Source organism: Rhincodon typus, chromosome 7, assembly GCF_021869965.1.
Source record: "Rhincodon typus isolate 14 chromosome 7, sRhiTyp1.1, whole genome shotgun sequence".
In the NCBI taxonomy this organism is placed as follows: Eukaryota; Metazoa; Chordata; class Chondrichthyes; order Orectolobiformes; family Rhincodontidae; genus Rhincodon; species Rhincodon typus.
The window spans coordinates 28,611,819-28,628,997 of NC_063338.1; the positions used below are offsets into that span (position 1 = coordinate 28,611,819).

The window sequence follows — 17,179 nt, forward strand, 5'->3', positions numbered from 1 at the left end:
AGATCTTTCTATCACTTATTTCACCTTACGAAAAGAAAGAAAATATATTTTTAAAATTTGATAGATTAAACCAAGCAATGTAACAACATGAAAATTAGTTGTCAATTTTGATTAGCTCCTAAGGAATTCTGACATTGTGTACTCTTGTTATTTCTCCCATAGCATGGAGCAATACAGGAGTCAATTCAATTCAAATCAATCCTCTGCATTATCAGCTTTTATTTCAATACCAGCAGCTTGATAATTTTAGTTGGATAAGCAATTTGCCAAGCAGGTTGTTCTTCTGTTGATAATCTGATCAAGTTGATAACAATGGCCAGACCTTGACACCTTACGGCAAACTTTTCTCTGCAGCGCTGGTGAAGCAAAGCTCATTCAAAAAGAATTTGTACGTTGTCATTAATCTAGAACACTACACGATGATCAAGGCATCAAATTCTGCTCAACCATTCTACCGAAATCACCCAGGATAAGTAACTTATAACCATTTACAATGTGCCTCAGAATATTATGTAGAAAGTGCTGGAATTGACCTTTGAGATGCTGATTCAAGGGTCAATAAAATATCAATGTTGATATTGAAGAAACTTGGAAGTCATGAGTTCAATGATTTCTGACTGTGGTAGCAAGATTTGATAAAAGTGCAAATCAAACAAGGGCTAATTTGAGACTTATTGAGCAGTGATGATATTCTTCAATGAAGCAAAAAGCAAAGACTGCCAGATACACAACAAAAACAAAGCACAGAGTCATTGAGTTATACAGCACAGAAATAGATCCTTCGGTCTAACTCATCCATGACGACCGGATATCCTAAACTGAACTAGTCCCATTTGCCAGCATTTGGCCCATATTGCTTTAAACCCATCCTATTCATGTACCCATCCAGATGCCTTTAAAATAATGTAATTGTACACACCTCCACCACTTCCTCTGGCAGCTCGTTCCATACATGCATCACCTTTTGCATGAAAAAGTTGCCCCTCAGGTCCCCTCCCACCCTAAACCCATGCCCTGTAGTTTTGGACTCCCCTACCTGGGGAAAAAGACCTTGGCTCTTCACCCTATTGATGCCGCTCATGATTCTATAAACTTCTATAAGGTCACCCCTCAGCCTCCAATGCTCCAGGAAAAAAGCCCCAGCCTATTCAGCCTCTCCCTCCAATCCCAGAAACATCCTTGTAAATCTTTTCTGAACCCTTTCAAGTTTAACAACATCTTTCCTATAGCAGAGAGAACAAAATGGACGCAGTATTCTAAAAGTGGCCTCACCAATGTCCTATACGGCTGCAACGTGACATCCCAACTCCTATACTCAATATTCTGACCAATTAAGGTAAGCGTGCCAAACACCTTCTTCTTCAGCTAGAAACTGCATCACTTGAAATTATCCAGGATGGCTGTGCAAAAGACATGGGGATATTGGGCAAATAACCACTGGATCAACTTATGTCAAGAAATCCAAACTGCCTGTAACAATGGAAACCTACAAATTATGTATGATAGGAGCAAGAGGGCACCCACCATCACTAATGTCGCCCATCAATCAACAGAGCTAGAAGTAAACAGATGCCTTACTGATTTCAGTACTGCTGTAAGCTCAAAATGATCACCGATTACTTAGCAAGCAGAAATACACACAGAATGGCTGGATTTCCACCTGATCTGCTCAAGCACAAAAAGTTCTACCTGATGCCATACCTTTATGATCTCCTCCTTCTATTCTGAAGGGTCAGCTTGGTTCCACATGACGTGTGTGATGCAATAATTGTTACATGAGACAAAATAAAGGTGGCAGAGGAGATGGAGACCACTACAGGGACACTTCACTTTTATTACCATGAGGAAGGCCTTCACCAGGGCCATGCTTAAAAGGCTCCTTGCTCCTAACCTCTGCCTACTCTGCAGATATGGAAGGAGTTTACTTGCATACTAAGGTCAGACAACAAGCTCCATAATTTGTCCAGACTAAAAGTGAAGACAAAGGTACAGCACACCTCAATCAAGAGACTCCCGTACACTGTTGATGCTGTTGAGGTTGGTTGGCTCGCCGAGCTGGTTTGTTGTTCCGCAGACATTTCGTTACCGTGCTTTGTAACATCCTCAGTGCAGCCTCTGATGAAACGTCGGTGTGTTTTCCCGCCTGGTTTTTAAACTCTGGGGTCCGTTGTGATGGTTTGCCTCACTTCCGGGTTTTCTCCGTAGTAGAATGTATATGGGGTCGAGTTCAATGTGTTTATTAATAGCCTGCTTCGTGGAGTGCCATGCTTCCAGGAATTCTCGTGCTTGTCTCTGCCTAGCCTGTCCCAGGATCTTGGTGTTGTCCCAGTCGAAATCGTGGTTCTCCTTGTCCACGTGGATTGAGATGAGTGAGTATTGGTTGTGTCTTTTTGTAGCCAGTTGGTGTTCATGTACTCTTGTTGTTAGTTTCCTTCCTGTTTGTCCGATGTAGCGTTTCTCGCAGTCTGTGTGAAACCCACATCAACCCTACGACAAGTGCTCACCCGATCTAAAGACCCACTCCCCGCCATGGACAGGACCAGTGTCATCTACAAGATCCCCTGCAGAGACTGCGAGAAACACTACATCGGACAAACAGGAAGGAAATTAACAACAAGAGTACATGAACACCAACTGGCTACAAAAAGACACGACCAATACTCACTCATCTCAATCCACGTGGACAAGGAGAATCACGATTTCGACTGGGACAACACCAAGATCCTGGGACAGGCTAGGCAGAGACAAGCACGAGAATTCCTGGAAGCATGGCACTCCACGAAGCAGGCTATTAATAAACACATTGAACTCGACCCCATATACATTCTACCACGGAGGAAACCCGGAAGTGAGGCAAACCATCGTAACGGACCCCAGAGTTTAAAAACCAGGTGGGAAAACACACCGACGCTTCATCAGAGGCTGCACTGAGGATGTTACCAAGCACGGTAACGAAATGTCTGTGGAACAACAAACCAGCTCGGCGAGCCAACCAACCTCAACATCCATAACCCAAGCTACAGATCTACTCCAAAATTGTTGATGCTATGCTAACTACTCACATGGAAATTCAGCTACGAAGATTCATGGATTGTCTATCCAGTGCCTCTAACTTGCTTTCCCTGACTACTTGCAAGTACAAGAAATCCTTAGTTGTTGCACAGGGGGCATCTTATCTCTGTCCATGGGCACAATGAATAACCTTGCTGAAAGTGGTTAACAATCCTGCAACATTGTATTCATGGTGATAGACAAAATTCCTCCAAGTACGGAACATGGGAATGCATAAGGAAAGCAGTCACCACCTTGGGCTGATTCACAACATGCATGGAAAAACATCAGGCTGATTCTTAGGCCAAGATGTTGTTTTGTGAAGTCTGTCTTTTTATATATGGTTATGATAAATTCATCATTTGCAGCTATCAAGAAAGCAAAACCACCAAATTTCAACTTAGCTGTTTGTGGCCCATTATAGAAATCTCATGGAAGAACATACTCATGAGTAATGCAATCTCCTCAGAGGTATATCTCCCAATTTGCTGGCATTCATCAAGCAAAAGTGTTTTTGCTAGCTCAATCACCTTTGCAGGACAAAAGCTGGTTACAGCCTGAAGGATTTTTTGCATGGCGAGGTAGCTCGACCCAAAGACATGTTGAAGACCCAAACGTCCATTTCAAAGATGTTTATTCGTTCCAAGGATAATAATAGATAGATGCTTGATGACCATCTTGAACACAATAGACCAAAGGGCCTTTTCCTACACTGGAAAACCTCTGACTCTGTATGATTTATAGGACTTAAACATTGATTTTTGGCCTTGCCGACAATGGTGGATAACAGTAACATCACCTATGAGCCAGAATGCGACACCATGATCATCAGTGGCTACAGTGACTTAGCAACAGGTACTAACAGCAAAAAAAAAACGTCTGAAAAGCAGCTGACAAACACTTCATATGTGCTATTTGAAGCAGAAACTGCCTTTCACAGACAGTGGCGTTAATCATCAACAAAAGCGTCCTATATGAAGCTAATCTATTCCCAATGGATTTGCTGCATGTCCACCTTCTTATATAGATAGAAGGGTGTTGCTCGCAATCATATTATAACCAGTAATACTGGCTGGAGTGATATATTTGAATTGTCTGTCATCTTTCTTTCTATATATTTATTAATAAAGACTTTGCCTATAGGTGGTCTTTTTTTTAAATACTTACCAAACTATGCAAAGGTGATCAGTTGACAGCCATGCTCTTGGGACTGCTGATGTCTACAAAGTAAAAACCACTGGCAAATTTATTCTGTGCATGTTTGAAGACTTTAACAAAAGCACATCAAATCCAGCAGCATTACACACAATTGCCCTAACAAGTAATACCAAATGTTCATTTGGAACATTTTCCTGATGGCAAAGCTAAGCTCAAGAAATTATCTTGTCAGAACAAACAATGCAACATCGTACTACACTATGGCATTTTAGTAATAGTGAGCATCAGAGTCAAGCTAATATATCAAGGTCCAGCTTAGTTATTCTCAAATAACAGCAGCAGTAAGTCTTTACTCTAAAACAACTTATTGGCAGTCAGAAATCAATATGATTCAAGAATGCATTACTTTACTTTTTGCAGACAAAATAAATTTGAAGAGTCTCCCTTCAATCTTCCATTACAATCAATATACTTTTGGAAGGATGCGGAAGTAATGGTGACTGTGCATTTGCTTGGATCATACAGCCCTACCCAGAACAGCTTCGAATTTTTTTCAGATTCTTAGTATCCTTTCTTAAAAGTACTGTGTGAAGCTGAAAGACTATTCTAGCTTCCAATGGAACAAACTACTTTTTGTATTTTCAGTCCAGACACCTTCAGACTACAAAAAAGTGCCATTGCTAGCAGACTGAGCGCTCTCCATGAGTAAAAAACAATCCTAACATGTAGGAAGGAACAGATCTCAGATGCTTCAAAGAAATTTGTGTATCTCACGTAGTTAAGATAATGGAACTTATGATTTGTGTCAAAACCCCAAGCACGCCATTTAGAATGTGCAAGCCTTCACATTCTTTCTCAAGTTTCCAGATGTTAAAATGAAATTACCTCCTGTCAGACAACAGTACCTTCAGTTGATCACAGCTAAAATAGTTAATTGTATTATCATAACAAGATACAGTACAGAAACTGTTAGCTCTTCAACAACAGTCACAGACACTAATCCCATTTTCCCATTTCCTTTCTCTATATTCGCTTACATTCTACTCCAATTCTTTTTTTAATGATGCCCTAATTTCTGCTTGTATATATATTTAGGGCAGAGGGAGATAGCAGCATAGTAATTCAAAATCCAAGGCTCACGTTCTGGAAACACGGGTTCAAATCCCACAATAACAAATGGTAAAATTTCAATTCAGTAAAAATCTGGTATAAAAAGCAAGTCTAATGGTATCAATGTAACCATTGTTGACTGTCGTAAAAACCCATGCAGTTCACTAATGTCACTTGAGGAAGGAAACCTGCTATCCTTACTTGGTACGGCCTATATGTGACTCCAGACTAACAGCAATGTGGTTGATTCTGGAATGTCCTCTGGGCAATTAAGGAATAGGCAATGAATGATGGTCTAGCCAGCAATACCCACTTTGCATGGATGAATAATCTTTTTAAAAATCCTATCACACTCTTATGAATAAATTTCTTTGTATTTTACCTCATCAATAACAAACCAGGAATTCTTTTTGTTTCTGTTCTTTGACAGGGAAGTTGCAAGTCTCAAAATTACATCACAACTAATTTCAAGAACATAGAAAAAGAATTTAATAATTGTTATATACATAAAGTAAAAATTTGATCAATAGAAACAAAATTCAGTAAATGCACTGGATTTGTAAAATGAAAGCCATTAAGATCAACTCTTCCAACCGGCCAGTCTATGATAAATCAGTGAAATTCAGTTGGGGACTATGCCAAAGTAACATGGAAAATCTACAAGAATAGATGTCATAAGGAGAACTTCTAACATGGAAAGTTTATAAATACTTGTTAAGTCAAGCACAGAACACAATGCTAGAAATATGCAGAATTTGCCAATAACTTATTTTCAATGGGTTGGAAAAGGACAATTGATGACTAGACCTAATACTGAACTCTACAGTATACTATATTTTCCACAAGACAACATTATTTGAGGACAATGAAAGGAGAAACAGCAACATAAATTCACTCATCCTCAGATTCTTCAGTTATCTCCAAAGTATTATTAACTAACTATTCAAATATTTTATGCAGGTGTAAATCTCTTCTGTTTCCCTGACAAAGACTGCTATTGCTCACAATTATTAGAAAAATATGCTCAGAAAAGCCCAAAGATGTAGAAATCTACATCCGCAGTTCTTTCGGTTTTTATGTAGAAATCTAAGTTTATTGTTATATTGTTAGATTAATTTCACATTTATGCAAATATTGTGCTTGAAGTAATAGACACATACATAAACGTGGATTCATTTCATGTTTGCAGCAAGGCAACATCTAACTTTAAGAAAAAGCACACTTAAATGAGTGCAGAACTGAAATCCAAAGTAACAGTAAGAATACTGACTGGTACTCAAGATTTGCTTTTTCCCTATAAGTCAATGTAGCATTGTTAATGTAAACTAGATTGTTGTAAGAGGATTGCTCAGACAAAGAGTGTCAATATGAACACATTACTGTTACCAACAGCAACCAACATAGAATTTTAAATAAAAACCATGTACATTACCACAACATTTAGAGTATTATTGTAAAGGCCCAGACTTGGCACAACGGTTAGACCAGAGCGGACTTGGTAATCACGGAAACCACCGCCCATTGAGAGAATAGTGATATTTCTTAAGTCTTTTTCCTTGAGAATCCAGTAATTGTTCACAGTAGTGTAAAAGTCTACAAGAATAAATAGTTTAGTTAATTAAATGTCTATTTAAAACACTTGATACTACATTTTTCCTTAACAAGGTTACATGATACCATACCTTAGGCTTTTATAGGAACAGTACTACCTTTGAAAAAAGCAGCATGTTAGATAGTCAGTGAAATGTGACATCCAAGGCTCAACATTGGTTCTACATTTAATGCATAATAAAACACAAAACAGACATTGAAACAACATTAGACACACAAAATAGCAAATTCTACAAATCAGCAAAACAAACTTCCCTCCACCAAACAACTAGAGATCAGCCAGTTTAACCTTCGTGACAGGGAAGCTTTCAGAGGTGATAATTTCAGACAAATGCAGGGTAAGTAAGGAAAGCCAGCTTGTATTTGTTTAAAAAAAAATACTTAACTAACCTGATTAGATTTCTGGATCAGATAAATGGAGTTGATAGGGTGTGCATGGACATCTAAAAAGGATTTGATTAAAAAAAAACTACTCAGCAGACTTGTAGGCAAAGCTAGAGCTCATGAAAAGGTCATTACGGATCTCTTCTTTGGCTCGAAGGGCCAAGTGGCCTATGCCTGCTCCTAATTTGGATATAATCTCCTCTTAAAGAAAACTGAGATGAAGACCTTTTGTCCTCTTAGGAAATTATTCTGGCTTTTAAGTGTAATCTTAATAACTTTGTTTGAATATTCAATTTCTTAAGGTTTACTGAAAAAAATGTGTGTAAATTTAAAGTAAAATTGTCATGTTACATCCATCTTTGATTGACCCTATAGTTGATGCTCCTTTTAAGGAGATAGTTTGGAATATTATAATAGATTAGTCACTCTATATATAAGTGAATTGACTATCTTTAATTTGCCATATACTCTGCAATATGGTGCTTAATATTATAATCCAAAATTGTTTCCGGTAAGAATTCATACGCATACATCAAAAGGTCACTGCCTCATACTTAATTCCACAAACAGATAACTACATCCTAGAAATCTTAATTTAGGATTCTATGTGCTAATATTGGTTAACTTGGACATATTGTTTCTGCTACACAATACCTGTAGATATAGTCTATTCAGATACTTTTGATGTTGTAAACTCTGGGGATGGAGGATTCGATTTCATTAAAGGACCCAATCTGTGGGCAGACTGGGCCTCAGTTTAATGTTTCATTTTACCTGTACACCTCTGCTACTGCCACACTCTCTTGCTACTGCACTGAAGGGTCAGTCTACACAATGAGTCCATTTTCAGGAATGGAGCTTGAACCTTAGACTCAGATGTAAAAGTGTCATGATTGAACTACATTTTGAAGATAATTCACTGAACCAATATGGACCATTCAGCAGACTTGAACTTTTGTCAATACACGCTCTTCCTTGTTACCTGCTGTACATCACATCCTTACTCTGTACTCTATATCCTATTCAGTCAAAATCCACAAGTGTTCCCTTTCTCTAACTTCTTACTCAACATTACAAATTGTTTTCTTTAATCCTGCAGCCACGTAGCATTGCTACTTTCAACAATAACTGGCCTGAATGTATTGTTTTACAGGTTCAAGACCAGAGAATACATAGAATTGGGTTTATAAACAGTCTGAAAGCACATTTGTCTACATATTTTATCTATATTTATCATTCTGTATAAATGTGGGTGCTAGCACTAATTAAACAAATTTGACTGGCATAAGCTATGTAAATGCGTAGAAGACTGTTTTGTTTTTACTAAAAGGAACAGTGGCTCATTTTCCATTGTAGCATTTATCTTCTATTTTTGCGCATTTGTTTTTCTTGATTATCTAGGAGGGAAATCACAACAACAAAACTGCTGAAAATAATGGAATCATTAACATATTTTTCCATATTGTCATTTATTTGCATACAGAATAACAATTCAGGATTATTGAAACTACCATTTCTATCTCACTTTGCTTCTGCTTTTACCACTTCTTTCATTTCACCAATCGAAGTTTACAAAATATTGCTCTGAACACGTAACAAAACAATTTACTGTCATGCAGCCAATGGGGACATTGAAGTAGCACCAAGGACAAATTAGTCAAAGGAATTAACTTGCTGCCTCAAGTTAATATAGGAAATATTCCTCAAAATCTACTTTTGGCTACTAGCCAGCTATTAGTTGAGATATCCAAAGCAGATTCCAGACATACTGCAAGTCTAGCATCTGTAGCATGTTTAATCCACCCCATCTAAACCAGGTAACTGTCAAGTGCCGATACAGCAAGTTAGCACAACTCCAATCATTTGGTATAACTGACTCAAATTCACTATGTCTATTATTGTTTGTACATCATGAATACATAATATAAATAATGTTGTAACCAAACAAAAGTAAATTGTCACTTGGTAGAACGGAACTTGTGTACAGCTGAAAATTGAGTTGCGCTGTCAAAGATTTTCAGCTTGCAGTCATCAAGAAACAACTGCAAGAATACCAAATCTCAAGTATGCTATAAAATCCATTTTGTTTTGGATTCCTACATGCTGTAAAATCTGGCATATGTGGGGATGTTGTATCATTCAAGGCACAAAATATCAAAATAGTTTTTACATTTGATCCTCCCTAGGAACAATGGTGAGGCTTTTTGAAGGACTTTTAAATAGGTTATTCAGGCCAGTTCAAGGGTAAGAGAATAGCAGGCAAGAACCAGCCAGTTTTAATCAGGAACAAGGATAGAGGCTCTCTGCAGCTAAACTGCTGTCATTAACTCTGTGGTGTTAGGGATAACAGAAAGCACGGGTAGAGCCGATAGTTCAAGCAAGTTGAGAGTGGAGGTCAGGAAGCCGAAAAACAATATTGCTTGGTGCAGCTAAGACTGATGCTCTGAGAAATCCAGAGCAGAGCCAATCCAGCTAAACTGAAAAGTCTATCTTCTCTGTGAAACGGAGTTACAGCCCAAGAGACATGTTGTTGCATATGATCAATCAATCACTGAGATGTACAGCCTCCATTCCTGGCATCATATTAGCACCAAAATCAAGTAGCACAGTACTCATTTATATTGTGATAAGCAGGGCTGACTTGCCTGGCTTGAATTTAATTGAAAGTTTAGCAGTTATTAGTTCCCTGGTGCATTCTCCGTGACAATGCCTTGACCAATCAGAGTCAAACTGTCAACCAATCAGCAACAATGGAGTATAAATTGTTATGCCCTTTGACAACTGATATTCTTGCAATTCTGTCCAGATAAGAAAAGATAGAAAGCTTCGACAACATATCTCTTTACTTAGTAAGACAATCAAAGGGAAACCGATTCAATAAATCCTCCATGCCCACATTTGTTGCAGGGGAACCCTGGAATAAACGAAATGAATGTGAAACAGCAAAAACTTTATGAATGACATATGCTGGACATACCTATGAGATAGCTGTCCACTGGTAGGACTGGTGCAACATGAGGTGTAGCTTGGGTAATAATAAGACTTATCAGTGCTGGTTTGAAGTTTGGTAAAGTGAATAGTGCTCTAGCAACAATGCCACCCATTGAATGGCCCACAATAGCAACACTGCAGGGTGCATCTTTTTGATCCTATGGATACAAACAGACCAAAATTAAATTACTAGTAAATATTTTGAGTAAATGTTTTTGAGAAAGCTGGAAATGATGACATTAAATAGATGAAGCACATTCTAGCGTGATGGAAATTGGACATTTCATGGTTTCAACAAGTGGTGAGGCACAAGTTAATATGTGAAATGTATATTTTTGTAAGTCAACTTTCTGGAAAGCTGGGATTGTGATAACAACAGCCATTAAAAGAACCAACCCACATAAAACTTTGAAGTTTGTTTGAACAGTAACATCACCTAAAGATGGTCACCTTACATGTAGAGGAGGAGTTACTGCTCAGAAATTGCCCAATATTGCTGATTGTAACTATCTTACTAGTGGCCTCTTGATTTTTGAAAGTTTAAAACAAGGCTGAAATTGGAGAAATGCAAATGCAATTAATTCCCTGTCAAGCCAACAAGAAAAGAGAAGTACACATATTTTGATCTCTGAAGATTGTTGTTTACACACTCATTTCTGATTACTCACATTCTTTAAATATTCTGCTACATATTTGCATGGGAACTGGTGGATTTCCTCTGATGGTGCTCATGAGGAACGTGTAAGAGTGGTGTAATGAAGGGGAAAGAAGTGGAAAATTAGAAATATAGGTAAAATGTTTCTTGATTGGCACAAGGGAAATCTGGGTCAATAAACAAAGTCTGTTGACATTTGCACAAGAACATTTAAAATGTGGCACTGCACATGCATTATTGTTTTATGTATATTAGCAATCTTTGGTGGCACTGCTCATGATAAACCAGACGACATGCTCTTTGTTAACGTATGAACACAATTTATTATTCTACTGTTATACAGCAATTAGATTTAAACTGGTTTCTGCATTTTAAAGACAGAAATTTTGCATACAAGATAAACACAGACAATCTATTTAGCTGGAAAGTCAGAAACCTTACTGATTAGATTGTGTAGTTTTGGGCTGCAGCTTTTTATAACTGCTTTGCACGTGTAACACTGCAATATACTGAGTTTTTGTTTTAGTAAACAGATTACAACTATTTAAAGTATTGCTCCTGAAGAGACTGAAGTTTGCAACACGGATATCATACTTAGCTGCAAAATTAAGGCAGTCTATTGTGGACATTGCTTGGGCATCCCCCATTGGGACATGATCTAAATAGGCCTTCTGATAATTACAGGTTAATTATTGTTGCGCAAGATTTTCTAGATTAAATCTGCAAAGTTCCTTTCCTTGTTACATATAGATATGAAACATGTCAGGAAATAACTGGCTTCTTTCTGTTTGCGAGTAATTTTTCTAAAATTCTTCCTTTTTGCAAAATTTGTCCGTGGGATGTATGCATCACTGGCTTGGTCATTATTCATTGCCGACCGCTAAGAGAAGGAGAAGATGATGGGCTGCCTTCTTTAACTACTGTAGTCTCTGAGGTACAGGGACACGTAATGTGCTATTAGGAAGGGAGCTCCAGGTGTTTGACACTATGACAGTGAAGGAATGATGATATAGTCCAAAGTTGGGATGATGTCTGATTTACAGAGGAAATTTCAGATGCTAGTTTTTATGCATCTGCTGCTCTTGTCCTTCTATATGGTTAAGGCTGCAGGTTTGGTCACTTAATTCGTTGTATTTATCAATGATGCACACTGGTGTTGGAAGTGAACAATGAAGGTGGCAGATAAGGTTCAAATTAAGTGGGATGCTTTGTTCTGAGTGGTGTCAAACTTCTTGCGTGTTCTTGGAGGTGCATACATCCTGGCAAATGGAGAGCATTCCAGAACTCTCCTAACTTGTGCCTTGCAGATGGTGGACAGATATTGGAGAGACAGGAGGTAAGATAGAATGAGAGAATCCCTATAATGTATAAGTAGGCCACTTGTCCATCAAGTTCATACCGATCCTCTGAAGATCATCCCACCCAGACCCAACCGCCTACCCTGCTCCTGTAGTCCTGCATTTTCCATGGCTAATCCACTTACCTGCACATCCCTGGAAACTATGGGCAATTTAGCTTTGCCAATCCACCTAACCTGCACATCTTTGAACTGTGGAAGGAAACTATCATGCAGAGGAAACCCACACAGACACAAGGAGAATGTGCAAACTCTACACAGACAGTCACCTGAGGATGGAATCAAGCCCGGGTCCCAGGTGCTGAGGCAGCAGTGCTAACCAATGAGCTACTGTGCTGCCCATAAGTACTCAACGCTGAGAATTCCTAGTCTGTGAACTGTTGCTGTAGTCAGAGTATTTGTATGGGTAGACTAGTTTAGTTTCTGGTCAATGGGATATTTACACAACCTCCTCCATTAGATGCTTAATCGTCCATGCAATGGTGCAGCATCTCATAAAACTAAAACGTGTCCTCAATGTGAAGACATTATTTCTTTTCCACAAGGATTAGCAATGATCAATGTAGGGGGTGGGGATGTGGAGGGAGCTCAGGGGAAATCAATACAGTTTCAAAATCAATATCAGGACAGAGAATAAAAAAACAGATAGGAACCCTACTTCAGGTTTGGCAGGGAATGGCAAAATTATAATGTGTTGATTAAACCAGAAGACAGAAATAATAAACAGGTGAATAAAGCATCAATGTTCAAGGACAGGTTACAGTGTGTGGTCCAAATAAGAGCTCTGTACACGAATGCCCGGAGCATAAGGAATTAAATAAATGAGGTGCAAGCAGAAATTCAAATTGGACTGAGACGTGGCTACAGGATGTACCGGGTTGTAGGGTTTATAGGTCAGACAGGGAAAATGGCAGAGGAGGTGCATTAGCCTTACTGGTTAGGAACAAAATTGCTTCAATGGCAAGGGAGGATACAATTAGGGGCAAAGCATTCAGTTGAGACCACATGGGTGGAACTAAGGAGCAGTAAAGGATCTAAATCTCTAATAAGTGTTGTGTACAGATCTCCTAGTAGCAACTCTTAAGTGCTAGATTGTATAAATGCAGAAATTAGGCAAGTGCATACCAAAGCCAGCATAGTATTATTGGGGGATTTTAATTTTAACGTAGATTGGGTGAAACAGACAAGTACATGTCAGAAAGGTAGGGAAGTTCTAGAGTATCTCCAGGAAAGTTTCCTATAGCAATGTGTCCTAGATGCAGCAAGTGGACAAGGAAAATTGGATTTAGTAATGAGTAATTAAGCCGGGTTTAATTCGTAACCTCATTATGTATGATCATTTATGAAATAGTGATCAAAACATGATCGCATTCAATGAAGCATTTGGAAGTGAAAAGCATGAATCATATACTAGAGTTTTAGATTCAGCTAAGGCTCATGTCAACCAGATGAGACAGACACTGTTCACAATAAACTGAGACTTTGTGGAATCTAGAGTCAATGTTAAGCACTTCCAGGGCAACTCCCTCCTGACTATATACCACTGGGCAATTACTTCTGGTGGATTTGTCCTTCTGGTGGAAAAGGATATGTCCCAGGAATGGTGATGGTAACATCCAAATGTAAGGCATGCAATGTGATGTGAAACATTAGGTTTGACTCCTTGATTATGACTATGTCAGGCTGTTTGCTCTCCCAATTTTTGTATGTATCACAAGACCTTTCAGTGGCAACAACACTGTTTAGTCAAACAATCAAAAGTAGACAGCCATGTTTTCTGGAGTGGCTGGTAAGTGGAATAGCCCACAGCCAGCAAAATTATCACATCATCTGAAGCCTAGATATGTGGCACATGCTGTACTTTCAATGTCACATGTATGTACATTATTCTAGCTTGGAGAAATCAACTTCAATTAAGCTAATTAATTACAACCTGAGAGGCCCAGAGTTCACTATTTTGTAGTACACAACTACAACAAACAGATTAGCTGTCACAAGCAAAGCAAAGACCATTGTAGTTTTGGTAAAATTATGATCAAGCAAATGAGTAAAAAGTTGATCTTATGCAATATAAAATTACAAAACTTACTACTTCAATAGAACACTTCTAATGCAAAAGAAACAAAGTTAGTATTAGCAATATCCTACAAATTACATGGGACAACATAAGGAAGATTTGTTGGTGAATCAGTATTAAGAATACAGGAAAATTATTTTAAATGAGCCATCTCAATCAATTGAGAAAACCTGAGGGGTAGAGATTTTAATTTGGATACTAAGCTTAAAATGCACCTGAGATTGTGGTGGTTCTTTTCAGCTCCAGGTTTCTGCTAAAATTAATTTTTGTAATCAGAAACATGAAATCTTTCATGATCAAATGCGAAGTAATAATAGGCAACATAATAAAACACGACTGTTTCTTTCATGCCATTAAAAAGAATGCTCTGATGCATTAAAAAGCAGTAAACTGCTTTAATTTTACTAATCCAGCCAAAGACTGTGTTAATCAGAAAAAAATAAGCTTAGCAAAGTGCCCAGTCCTCCACCCATGAATAACTTGAATTTAAATCTCTGAAAATTACTTCAAAAAAATGACATGAGCTTTCAACAGCTTAACTGGTGTACATATTTTCATAACAAATTGAATATTATTTGGTATGAAAAAAAGTTTTAAGATGTGCCAACTAGAGCCTACGTAACTCAGAAAATGAGTGCAATTCAGGCATGTCATACTTAAGTTTAACATTCCCCAATTATTATGTATTGTTTTGACCAACTGAGGAAATGTCAAGCTTCTTGAGCGTTGTTGGAGTTGCACTCATCCAGGCAAGTGTGGTGTGTTCCTTCATATTCCTGACTTACGGCTTGCATACGGTGGAAAGGCTTTGGGAAGCACCGAGGGGAGTTACTCACTGCAGAATTTCGAGCCTCTGACCTGTTCTTGTAGCTGCAGTATTTATACGGCAAGTCCAGTTCAGTTTTTGGGCAATGATAATCCCCAGGATATTGATAGTAGGTAGGTAGTCAGTGATGCTAATGCCATTGAAGTTCAAGAGGCGATGATCAGATTCTCTCTTTTTGGAGATGGCCATTACTTGGACACTTGTGTGACACATGTTACTTGCCACTTCTGTCTTCAGGCCTGGATATCAATACCTGCTTCAATATCTCAAGCATCATGAATAGTACTGAATACTATACAATCATCAGCAAACATCCCTACATCTGATCCTAATAGAGCAAAGGTCATCGATGAAAGAGTTGAAGATGGTTGGACAGAGGATGCAACAATGAAGAACGCCTGCTGCTGAGATGACTGACATCCTATAGCTACAATCATCTTGCCTTGTGTTAGGTATGACTCCTAGCAGCACAGTGTTTCCATCCAATTTCCACTGACACGAATTTTGCTAGGTTCTTGATGACAGACATGGTTAAATATGGCTTTGATATCAAGGACAGTCACTGTCACCTCTCCTCTAGAGTTCACCTCGTTTGTCTATATTTGAAAAAAGGCTATAATCAGGTCAAGAGCTGAGTGGCCCTGAGTGTCAGTGTGCACATTATTGCTAACCAAGTGCTGCACAACAATATTTTTGATGACCACCATCATCAATTTACTGATGACTGAGAGTAAATTGATGGGGCAGTTATTAGTCAGGATGGATTTGTCCTTTTTTTGTGGACTGAACACATCTGAGCAATTTTCCACTTTGTCGGGTGCCAGATCCCAGTGTTGCAAATGTACAGGAACAACTTGACTAAGGGCTAAGCAAGTTCCGGAGCACAAGTCTTCAGCACTATTATTGAAGAATTGAAAGGGCCCACAGCCTGTGTAGTATCCAGTGCCTTCAGTTTTTAATATCACATGGAGTGAACTGAACTGGCCAATACAAGCATTTGTGATGCTGGGTACCTCTGTAGAAGGCCAAAATGAAGCATCCACTCAGCATTTATGTATGAAAATAGTCGCAAATGCTTCAGCCTCTTTTTTTTGCCCTGTTGTGCTGAACTCCCCCATTGCTGAGTGGGGAATATTTGGGGAGTTATCCTCCTGCAGCAAGTCATTTAACTGTGCACCGCTATTAACACTGGATGTGGCAGGATTGCACAGCTTAGATCTAAACAGTTCATTGTAGAATTGCTTAGCTCTGTTTATCACTCACTGCTTATGCTGTTTAGCATTCAAGTAATTCTATGCTGTAGTTTCAGGTGCCACATCATCTTTGCTCCTGGTATGCCCTCCTTTACTTTTTATTGAGTTAGGATTGATTCCTCAGGTTGATAATAATGTTAAAATGAGGACTAAGCTGGGCAATTAGGTCGCAGATCATGTTCGAGTGCAATTGTGCTGCTAATGGCCCACAGTACTTCAGGGATGCCCAGTCCTGAGTTGCTAGGTCTGTTCAAAATTTATCCCATTTAGCACGGTGATAATGCCACACGACACAAGGACGATATCCACAATATGAACACAGAACTTTGTCTCCACAAGAACCATGTGCTGTCACTCTTATTGATACTGTCATGGACAGCTGCATCTGTAGCAAGCAGATTGGTGAGGACAAGATCAAGTATATTTTATTCTCACCAAATGCTGCAGACCCAGACTAATGGCTTTGTCCTTTAGGACTTGACCAACACAATCGGTAGTGGTGTTGCCAAACTATTCTTGGTGAAAGACACTGATGATCCCTACCCCCAGAGGACATTCTGCACTCTTCCCACCCTCAGTACTTCCTCCAAATGGTGTTCAATATGGAGGAGTACTGATGTATCAGATGAAAGGGGGCTAGCATGTGGTAACCAGCGGGAGGTTTCCCATCCACATCTGACCCAATGCCATGAGACTTCATGGAGTC

At 38.8% G+C, this 17,179-nt stretch overlaps 2 protein-coding genes across 2 annotated transcripts in view; both read right to left on the reverse strand.

Moving 5' to 3' along the window:
- The window catches only part of LOC109920949 (post-GPI attachment to proteins inositol deacylase 1), a 59,679-nt gene extending 44,022 nt beyond the window's left edge, over window positions 1–15,657 (reverse strand). Inside the window, exons 1-4 of the mRNA XM_048598727.1 lie at window positions 15,541–15,657; window positions 10,292–10,463; window positions 6,752–6,912; window positions 4,219–4,271 (exon numbers count right to left, since the gene is read on the reverse strand). Coding sequence (XP_048454684.1) covers window positions 4,219–4,271; window positions 6,752–6,912; window positions 10,292–10,463; window positions 15,541–15,657 — 503 coding nt within the window. The remainder of the gene's footprint in view (window positions 1–4,218; window positions 4,272–6,751; window positions 6,913–10,291; window positions 10,464–15,540) is intronic.
- A 24-nt stretch (window positions 15,658–15,681) lies between these two features.
- The window catches only part of LOC109924503 (general transcription factor 3C polypeptide 3-like), a 14,649-nt gene continuing 13,151 nt past the window's right edge, over window positions 15,682–17,179 (reverse strand). Inside the window, exon 6 of the mRNA XM_048598728.1 lies at window positions 15,682–15,816. Within this exon, the coding sequence (XP_048454685.1) occupies window positions 15,682–15,816 (135 nt within the window). The remainder of the gene's footprint in view (window positions 15,817–17,179) is intronic.